This window comes from Macrotis lagotis, chromosome 3 (genome assembly GCF_037893015.1).
Source record: "Macrotis lagotis isolate mMagLag1 chromosome 3, bilby.v1.9.chrom.fasta, whole genome shotgun sequence".
NCBI lineage: Eukaryota > Metazoa > Chordata > Mammalia > Peramelemorphia > Peramelidae > Macrotis > Macrotis lagotis.
The window spans coordinates 296,657,897-296,669,341 of record NC_133660.1 but is presented as its reverse complement, the minus strand read 5'-3'; the positions used below and the strand labels follow the sequence as shown (position 1 = coordinate 296,669,341).

General features: G+C 33.7%; 1 protein-coding gene across 1 annotated transcript; it reads right to left on the bottom strand.

Moving 5' to 3' along the window:
• Nucleotides 1-10,159: 10,159 nt before the first annotated feature.
• LOC141519044 (olfactory receptor 8K3-like) lies at nt 10,160-11,116 on the bottom strand. Its single transcript, XM_074231515.1, has one exon. The coding sequence runs from the start codon at nt 11,114-11,116 to the stop codon at nt 10,160-10,162; it is 957 nt and encodes a 318-aa protein (XP_074087616.1).
• Between the last annotated feature and the right edge of the window lie 329 nt (nt 11,117-11,445).

The window sequence follows — 11,445 nt, the reverse complement described above, 5'->3', positions numbered from 1 at the left end:
AGCGGCTGCAGTGGTGACTCAGGCCAGGAGCCAGGCCTTGCTGATGGGCCTGGAGGCTGAGGGGGGTGAGAAGAGGGGAGGGACGAGGATGAAGTGGGGAGTGGCAGGAAGCCCCCCCCCCCAAACACACACAGGATGAGGTGCTGTGGTAGCACTGAGGCCGGCCCAGTCACTGCTTGTTACTCTGACCCCACTCACACACTACAAATTGGGCCAAATTTATGAGAAAACAAGTCATTCTCTAGTGGACTAGTGATTAAAGGTTATGAACAGGCAGCTTTCAGATGAAGATATTAAAGCTATTTATAGTCAAATCAAAACTGTTCTAAATCATTATTGATTAGAGAAACAAAAAAAGCAATTCCTTTTCTCCTATCAGAGTGACCAGTAGGACTACAAAGGAAAATGATCAATGTGGGAGGGGATGTGGGAAAACTGGAACATTGTTGGTAGGGAATTGTGAACTCATTGAACCTTTCTGCAGAGGAATTTGCAATTATTCCCAAAGAACAATAAAAGTGTGCAAACCCTTTGATCCAGAAATACCATTTGCTAGGTTTGTATCCAAAGAGATTACAAAAAAAATGGTAAAAAAAAACCCCACATGTACAAAAATATAGCAACTTTTTTTGTAGTGGCAAACAATTATAAATTGAGGGGATGCCCATCAAATGGGAATGACTGAATAAATTGTCATATATGAATGTGAAGGAACAATATAAGAAATCATGAGAGATGGGACTTCAGAAAAGCCTGGAAAGATTTGCATGAACTGATGCTGAGTAAAGTGAGCAGAACAAGAAGGACTTTATAAATACTAACAACAACATTGGGAGATGATCAGCTGTGGTGGACTTGTTCATTTCAGCAGCATGATAATCAAAATAATTTTAAAAGTGTTGTGATGGAAAATACATTCATTATCCAGAGACATAACTATGGACTTCAAATGTAGACCAGAGCTTACTATCTTCAATTTTCAAAAGTAGTCGTATGTATTATGTTTTATTTTTCATTTAGATTTCATTCTTCTTTCACATCATGATTAATATGGATTCATGTTTAGCATGGTTATCCATATATAGCCTATATTTGATTTCTTTTCTGTCAGAAGGAGAGGGAAGGGAAAGGAGGGAGGGAGAAAAAGCCTTGTAAAATGATTGTTGGAAATTATAATTGGATGTAGTTGGAAAAAACAAAATTTAAGGAAAAAAAGAACCATAGAAAATTGATGAAAACTTCCTATATATTGTGCAATATGTAGTGTGGGTCTGGTGAATCTCAGGTTGGAGAACTTGATATTTTCTCAGAACCTCATATCCTCTCATACCTCTCCAAAACAGGAACTACTGAAACAACATAAAGATATTTTAACTGTCTCCAAGATGTGGAATGCCATGAAAATAGAAAAGGTAAGACATTCAATGAAATAGCAACAGGGAATATTTACACCATGGGGCAGCTAGTTGGCACAGTGAATAGAATACTGGCCCTGGTGTCAGGAGGACCTGAGTTCAAATGTGACCTTAGACTCTTAATAATTACCTAAATGGTGTGACATTGGGCAAGTCACTTAACCCTATTGCCTTGGAAAAAAACAAACATAAAAAGAATACCTACACTTGACTTTCCATCCCTTACTGCCTACCATGTCCTAGGCAGCAGGGAGGCACAAAACCACATATTTTTGAAAGAATTTAATTATCCCTGACCCCCCATCTTCCTTCAGTGATATTCCAAATGATAAATATATAGTTATATCTATATATATCTATCTAGGAATAGATTTTTTTAGTCTGTAGAAACTTATGAACAAAGAAAAACAGTTGAGATAAATGTCTGACTTTGTAGCACTCTACTAAGCCTAAGCAAAGGGGTCCACTATGTAAACAGATCCATCTCTGACCCTGCCAAGCATACATGCCAAAGGAATTCAGGATAATGTTAATGATATGGAGAAAAACTGCTCAGAATGCTCTTTAATAATTTTTTTTTAATTTTTAAAATGTAAGGCAATGGGGTTAAGTGGCTTGCCCAAGGTTATACAGCTAGGCATTCATTAAATGTCAGGCTGGATTTGAACACAGGTCCTTCAGGCAGCAGGGTGGGTTTTCTATCTACTGTGCTCCCAGAACCCTCTTTATGTAGACCCTTATCATCTTGGCAATTATTGAATGACCATGAAATTAGATTTAAGTTTAATTCCTGTTTGGGAAGCAAACATGGAAATCTGTCATATCCTAATAGTCCACCTATTCAGTCCTCCTTAGTTATGTATCTTTGTGTGTGTACCCAGAGAAGTTTGTCATGGTAACAGTGGCCTGGGCAAAATTTACCTTGAGAATCCAAGCTTTTGCCAAATAGAGCCTATCAAAACCTAATAGAAATGAATAGACATCTTTGGCTACAGTACTCCATTGTTTGTCCAGCTAAACAAAAGTTGTCCTTAATTACTCCCCTTCCTAAGGCTGCTGTCATTAAGAAATAAAAACAAAAACAAAAAAACATAACAGAAGATAGAAAATGGGAATGAAAAATTAGGAAGTCCTATTTTTTAAAACAAGATCTAAGTATGGATAAAGTTCTGTCCCCTCCAGGGATGGAAAAAAGCCTCAATGTGAAATTAATAAAATTTCAACAGCCATCTATTCAATCTTAGCTTCATAATTTCTTTCCCACAAACAGATTTGAGTAGCATGTTTTCCTTAAACTTACTTAAGTTTCAAAGAGACAGAAACACCATATAACTGTTGGCTCTCTGTGTAATATAAAGTAGTGTAGTGTAATGAAGATTGTTTGGATTTTGTTCATGATGTTTTTGTTTTCCTGATAGTTCACATCTTGGAGGCATTTAAATAGCTCTGTCTTATATGAATTATTCCCATTTTTGGAGAGATTTGAGAGGATATGGGGATTTGAGAAAATTTCTAGTTCTCCATCTTATATTTACCTGTGAAGAGCATACAGAGAAAGCTTTGTGACTAAATACATAAAGTCTTCTCAGAATTTCAGTAGTTTGAACAAGTAAGAAAAAAGAGAATCAGGAGAGAGATTAAATTTGAAGCAGTAATCATCAATGTTATTTAATTCTATTTCACTTGTGTACAGCATCGATGTCCAAAAGTGTAAAACTTTCACAGGTGAAAATCATATAGCTTTGGAAATGTAAAAAGATGTATTTATGCACTTAATTTTTCTCATTAGTGACTCAGAAGTATCATAGTGATTGGGAAGGAATATCACAATACCTGATATGATGAGAGTTGAGAAGGGGCTTACAAAGAGCAAAATCATGGCAAATATTATTATTGATTATTGAAAAATCCCAATATGGATGAAAAACACAGAGACTTCAGTGGATTTTATTTCTCCCCCATAATTAATTTGATCTGCATTTTGCGAGAAATGTTTATAGATTATCCAAGAGACATTTTATTGCTGTCAATTATGTACTTAGATATATACAAGATACGTGACAATAGCAATTTAAGAAATCAAGCTATTAACAAGAAACCAATTAAGTCTAAAGACTGATTTGAATGTCAGTTAATATAGTGAATGAAATACCAGCTCAATCTACTTTTGTTAGAAAAAATATGGGGGTTTCATCCCAAAATATTTAACTGGACTATCCTTTTTCTGTTATTGTTTATTTATTTTATTTTTTGAAAGGAAATGTAGTTAAGTGACTTGCTCAATGCTAGTAATTTTCAGCATCTGAGAATGAATTTGAACTCAGATTCCCCTGACTCTATTGTGTCGTCTAGCTGACCCAATTGGACTATCTCTTCAAACAGTTGAATATCTTTTCTATTGATATTTTTGTGGCTGGTCTTTCAAATAGGGAATGATTAAGGATGACCAACTCATTCTCCTCAGAATTTTGCTTAACACTCTCAGGATTTCCTCACCACTTCACCTTCTTTCCATTCCTGTGAGTATCTTTTCTCTTGATTTTAATTTTTACTTTTTAGTTTCCTTTCATATGTTTTTACAGTCCCTCTGTGTGAATAAAAATATCTTCCTTCTTTCTTGTTGTTAGTATTGCCAATACTTAACACAGGATCAGGTAAATAAGAGGAGCTCAACAAATGTTTATTTCTTTTCTTCCCAATAGTTAATAATAATAATAATAATAATGATAATACATATTAAGGAGTTGTTTGTAGAAGCTAATGCACTGGCACGAGATTGAAGACTCTGAAAATCATGGAGGAGGAGGAGATTAGTTTGAGTCAAATCTAAAAGTGGTAGAATTTCCATCAGTAGCATTTGGATAAAGTATAAGAAAGAATCATGTCTGACTCTCTACATGTTTCCAGGTATAATGAAATGAGAGAGACTGAGAGGTAGTGCAGCAACCCAATATGTGTAGGTGGTATACAAGTCAAAAATAAAAATTATTCCCACAAAAGGTGTAAGAGTTAGTAGATAGTGTGACTTAGACAGTAGATAGACAGACTTAGACAGAATCCCTGGTATGTTCTGAATACTTTCTTCCAAAGAAGTATTCATTCCTAATGCTAAATATTTACTTGAAATTGGTTTTGATATACTTATGAATTCCTTTGATTTAGAAATTCTGATAAATCAATGAATAAATTAAAAAATATTTATTAATTATATTCTAAATGATAGAGATGCAATTTCAAGTAAGCATAGTATCTGCCTTTAAGTAGATCACATTCTAATGTTGTTTGAGAATGTATATGAATTTGTATGTCTCGTGTGTGTGTGTGTGTGTGTGTGTGTGTGTGTTTGTGTGTGTGTGTGTGTATGTGTGTGTGTGTGTGTGGTAACCAAGGAGGAACATTTTAATTTTAAAAGTTTTAATTTTAAAAGTTGAATGTCATCACAGGGGACTCCATCCAGGAGCAATAATAGATTTTGATTTGATCATGGTTCTAGAAACTGAGGATCAGGGGCAAAGGTGATGGTATGAGATGGGGTGTAAAACACATAACTCGGTGGCTTATAGAAAGATAAAAAAAATGAATCAGACATTCCTATTTCAGGGATAATACTCTTTAGTAGGCCAAGTAAGACCCAAACCACATTAATACTAAAATTGTCTAGGTTCCTTAATAGAATAGCATCCTAGGATAATGCTTGCTGCAAGGTCTGTAACTAGTCTGAAGAAGGCTATTAACTCTTTAAATATCTGCTATTTCCTAAATCACTAACACTTGTCAGGCATGACTCACATATGAGATAGCATTTTTCCCCAATATTGCCATGACTCAGGACCAAACAGACACACAAGAAGTCCAAATATATTTACTTATCCAGATGATGGCTGTTTTCCTTTTCTTTTTTTTTAATTATTTAAGGCATTGGGGTTAAGTGACTTGCCCCAGGTTGCAAAACTAAGCAATTATTAAGTGTCTGAGGTCAAATGTGAACTCAGGTCCTCCTGACTCCAGAGCTGTTGTGTTCCCTCTCAAAAAAGGCATGTCATAGTAGATAAACCTCCGAAATTGTATTAAAAATTGACTCGATTCAAATTATTTCCTGGTACCCATATACGCCATATACTGATGGACAAAACATTTAATCACTTTCAGTCTTAAATTTTTTTATATGTAAAGTTTTTAGGATCTGATGGAGGCACAGGTAAAGGCATGGATGCATTATTGAAGAGATATATCCACACTAAATATGATAGATTTGTCCATAAATGCATTTAACCAAGCAATGGGGAAGAGGTGGAATTTAACTCCTGGGATTGTGATGATGTCCAAATGTTATATTAGCTATAACATATTTTCAAAAGTTTCACAGAATTATATACCATCTTACTGCTCATATGTTTTAGTTGTTGTTGAGGTTCTTTGGCAAGGAATTCAAATATTGGCTTATAAATTATGTCTTCCTCTATATACTAATATACAAATACATATATATATATATTATATACATATATATATATATATATAAATTAGATAAAATAACACTATTTTCTTCAATTACTACAGTGAATGGGGACAATATTTACTGTAATTTATATCATAAGGATTGATTGGGTAAGAGTAAATGCTGCAGAAGAATGTTGCAACTATAGACTACTTCAAAATGAATACTAATCAAGGGAACTATTGAGTTAATTATGAAAGTTACTGTTTTTAATGGCTGAGAGCTTTTAGCTCAATTAATTACTTTTATCATTATACCAAGGGAAATGATGTGTGAGGGATAAAGGAACATTGAAGTTCCTCAGAAAAAGAGCAAGATGATCAAAAGAAAAACAAATTCCAAAATAGTTCATTCTGATCACATTTTACATTTCCATCACTAAGTCATTGAAAAGCATACCATTATCTTTATTTCCTGTACTCCCATTGAGTCTAAACTGAATATAGACTTTTATAAACTGAGAATAAAAGTCTTCCTCAATTGCTTTATCAGTGAAGGAAACAGTATGAGAATTTAAACTAAAGATAAAACACCAGATCAAGTACCATGATTAGTTTTAAAGACAGAACTTTTCCCCTCCTTTTTTTGCTTCATATCTCACTTTCTGTCTTTCTGACTTTGCTTTTCTGTCTCTGTGCCATATTACCTCCTTATACACAAAAGAGAAAGAGAAAGAGAGAAAGAGAATAAACTCTCTGTGGTGTTGTAAGTTATAAAAATATAAAACTGCCCTACAATTTTTCAGAACTATTACATTTTTTCTTTTTTTTAAGTTTATTTTATTTTATTCTTTGCAAGGCAATAGGGTTAAGTGGCTTGCCCAAGGCCACACAGCTAGGTAATTATTAGTTGTATGGGGTTGTATTTGAACTCAGGTACTCCTGACTCCAGGAATAGTTCACTGTGCCACCCCTTACATTTTTCATTTTTACAGCAACTCTGCTATATTTATCATCTCATTTCTTAATGAAGAAAGTTAAGACAAGCACAATTAAGTGACTTAGCTAGGTTGAAATAGCTTATGAATGTCAGTGTAGAATTTGAAGTAAGTTATTCCAGAATCCAATTTGTACACCATACTCACTGTATAACCAAACTTTCTAATAAGAAAAAGTTGATGTGAAAAAATGTGTATATGCTAAAGTCTTAAACTTAGATCAAAATCTTCAGTTTTACATGTTCAAGATGGAGTTGAGGAAATGTTTACAGGGGAAGCTGTTATTCTGAAAGAAGAGTCAGAAATATATGTGTACTGCATCAGTATTTTGGATAGTCAAGTGGCAAGTATATGGAATTCTGAACTTGAAACCTAGAAGATTTGTTTTAGAGACATTCATCTGTCATTTACTAGCTATTTGATCAGGGACAGAGCAGAAGTATCATAGTGAATTTTCTCTTGACCTTAGTTTACTCATCTGTGAAATAAGACCAATAATAACACCAACTCATATTTGAGGATTAAATGATATAACATTGTAACATAATTCAATGCATCGTATATTTTTGCTATCATTATCATCTTTACAATCATAAATTCTATGAGATATCAGTAAAACAAGTGTGATCTTAGATTGCTTGAAGGAAGTCATGGTCTCCAAGATTTGTGCTTCAAATATTAATAAGCAAATCTGATCCAATCTCATGTGAGAAATGTAGTCCATTCTTTACTCCCAATTTTGTGAAGAAGGATGAGTTATACATCAACCAGAGAAGAACAAATGGATTGATAAAAGTTTTTATAGCATATGAAGATTGGTTGGAGGAGCCTTAGCTATTTAATCCAGTGCTTGAGTGGAAATAAGTGGTATGATTGAAGTCTCCAGAATATTATGTATGTCAGAAAGGAGAGAAGGTAAATTTGCTTTTTCTGGTTCCCAATGACAAAATTAGGAGGAAACAATGGGACCAATAAAGGAAAACTTCATTGTATAAAAGAAAATATTTATAATTAGGAAAAAATGAAAAGGACTCCTAAGCCAGTTTGTAGGTATCTTGCTCTTGAAGTTCTAAATAAAGGGTTGAGAATTTTGTCAATTATAAAGTAGTAAAAGGGACTTGCATTCAGCAAAATGGTGTACTAAATCGACTCTGATGTCCCTACTAAAATTTATAGCCTATGAAATAAGAACTAGTATCAAATCATAAACAATTAAAACTTATTATCATTTTTAACTGAACAGAAAACAGTGATTTTTTTTTTATAAAGAGGAAATGATTGGGCATGATTTTACCAAACATAGGAGAAGGTATGATTTCCTCCTAGAAGGGATCTGTTTCTCCATTATTCATTAAAGAATGAATTTGCATTGTTTTTCTACATTTTTCTAGGGTACCATTCACCTTGTTCATCACATGGTTAAGCATGGGGATCTATGCTTTAATGTTGAGGTACATGAAGAGAAAAGTTCCATAGAATACAATCACCATAGTGAGGTGAGAGTCACAGGTTGAAAAAGGTCTTTTGCCTACATATAGGAGAAGAGGACAATCAGGAAAGTGGAAAGCAAATTTATAACACAAAAATTAAGGATCATTAACTTTTCCTTATATATCAGTGACTATGATGAAGAGGGGAAGTACCTCTATCTAAATAAAAAAAACTTAACTATGATGAGAATGATGCAATGATGACAGCATGTAGCATGATGAACAATTAGACTATATTCTTACTTATACCTACATAGTGGTCATAAACCATGACTGATAGAATGCAAAATTCATTGGTCATAAATATAATAAAGTCAAAGATCTGTGCTACATATGAGTTGAAGGAGGTGGTTTTCCTATTACAAAATTGACGAATATTTTTGGAACAATGACAGTGGAATAGTCAACATCCATAGCCATCAGGTGATTGAGGGAAAAGCACATGAGTATATTTTAGGTGGGAATCAAATCATGGGAAAGATATCCATGCCCAACTTGCCCAACATGGTGACAGAATATATGAAGAAAAACACCAGGAGGGGAACTTTCAGTCTGGGCACTCTGAGTGTCTCACAAGAATTAAATTCAACACCTGGATCAATGTGGTTCATCCTTTCCATTTCTTCCATGTAGGCAATCTACTCTAGAAAAAGAATTCAGCAAGACTCCAAGTTACACAAGTTTTTCAGCCACAAGGTTTTTAACATGTGAAGTTGTTGTTCATAAAGTACAAGTTGACTTTTCCAACAAACTGAAATGTATTATAGTGATTACCTTTACCCCTAGCAAAGAGTGTTCAAACATGTGTGTGTACACACACACACACACACACACACACACACACACACACACATATATACTGTTACAAAACAGTTGATGAATTATGATGCAATTTAAGAAGGTTATAGAATAGAGCTGTACTCTCACAAAAATTTGGTAGCTTACAAGTCAACAGTGTTCATTACAAAAAAGAGACATATCATTCTATTTAGGAGAAGGAAGAAAAAAATGAAAAACAATTACCCATTGTCAAAAAATAATCCTTGTATATCCTTCATCTATATAATAAATCCTCTCTAGTAAATCACAAAGAAAAAATCCTTGCATTATTAAGAATCTTATTTATTAATATAATGAACAATATTCATAAATCACTTTCCTGAAAATTTTAAATGAGGGAAAATATTTAGTTCCTGAGGCAATACTTTTAACTTAGACATCACTAGATTAGTGTTTTTTCTTACCACAGTCTGAATTTGTGAAGGGGTTTTATGAAGATTGATTTAAGATGGTTGGGATTTTTAGTCAAGAGAAGGTTTGGGTTTCCAATATGTAGGAAAATATATTTTCAATTATTTATAAGATATTTTCATAAAAGAAGGAATTTGTCTATTTCAGTTCCAGAAATCAGAAATAGAAATAATTGGAAAGATGTGAAAAACACAGATTTTGGTTATGTTAAGAGAATAAAGAATATCAAGAACAAAAGAATACAACTCCTTAACATTTGACACAATTCCAAAGTAAAATGGTGTGCCTCAAGAACTACTGTTCTTTGTAGAGAACACTAAGGATGTGCATTATGGTTATTGGTATTGATGGAAAGATTAATCACAGATATATTGTTTATAATTTTACTTGGTATCCACCAGTAGAAATGTTTTGCATGAACCTTAAAACCACAGATACTAATAAGCTATTCTCTGCTTAGTAAAGGAAAACAAAATAGGAAAGAAGGTTTACTCTTTGCAAAGGAGAGGCATAAGCAGAGATCGGTTTGCTTCTAATAATTAAATAGGATCTTGTTCTACATAATATATTAAAGAAGATATTTAAACTGATATTTTAGGGCTCTTTTAAAGGCATCTATTACATCCTTATTTCTCAAACTATAGATCAAAGGATTAAGCATGGGAATGATCAGGGTATAAAAGATAGAAGCTATCTTGTCTGTCTCAAAGGAGTGTTTAGATTGGGGTTGCCAGTACATAAAAGTTAATGTGCCATAAAACACAATGACCACTGTGAGATGGGAGCCACAAGTGGAAAAGGCTTTTTGTCTGCCCTCAGCAGAATTCATCCTGAGGATGGCTATCAGAATGAGTCCATATGAAAGAAAAACAAGGAAAAGGGAGAAACCCAAATTAAAAGCAGAAAAGTTCAGAATGATTAACTCTACATCCTTTGCATCTTTGCCTAAAATTGTTAAGAGAGGGAGACAATCACAGTAGAAATGACTAATTATATTAGATTTCCAAAGAGATGAAATAAAAATCTTAATTGTAACCAGTAGTGCTACAGAGGAACTGTAAAGATATGACATGGCCACCAAGATGTAACACCTTCTCTCTGACATGATGACCATGTATAGCAGGGGATTACAGATGGCTACATAACGGTCATAGGCCATCACTGATAACATAAAAAGTTCACTCATAATAAGTGTTAAAAAAATAACTTGCTGAATTGCACATCCAGTATAAGAGATGAAATTTTTTTCCACTACAAAATTAACTAACATTTTTGGGCCAATGGCAGTGGAGTATCCAAGATCAATAAATGCAAGATTCCTGAGGAAAAAGTACATGGGAGTTTTCAGGTGAGAATCAAGTTTGGTCAAGACAATCAAGGCCAGGTTCCCCAAAACTATGACCAAGTAGATGATAAAGAAGAGAAAGAGGGGAATCTGAAGGTCCGGAAGATCTGTGATTCCCACAAGAATGAATTCAGTTACTTGAATCAAAGTTGTTTTATTCCACTTATCCATTTTTTTCATCCAAGGAAATAAGTCTGAGAAGAAAAGGAGATGTGATCTTTGAATCTAAGATGTATCCATCACATGAAATTGTATATGTAGTATATTTGGGAATACTTCTCATTATTCAGTATGACATCAAGGTATTAGGTAAAGATTTCCTTACTGCCATAATGTCTCCTTAGTTTCTGCACCACATACAGATTCCTTTGCCTATCCATTCAATGAAGTTGATGCTGGAAATTTTTGATAAATTTAATACTTATCACTTTCATTTATATAAGACCTTGAAAAACAGATTGCACTATAATGGTGATTGAGCTATGAACCATGAGTAGTTTTTAGCCTTC

Bases quoted from the DNA above. Each gene is read 5' to 3' on its own strand.
- LOC141519044 (XM_074231515.1), bottom strand. From the start codon at position 11,116: ATGAAAAAAATGGATAAGTGGAATAAAACAACTTTGATTCAAGTAACT.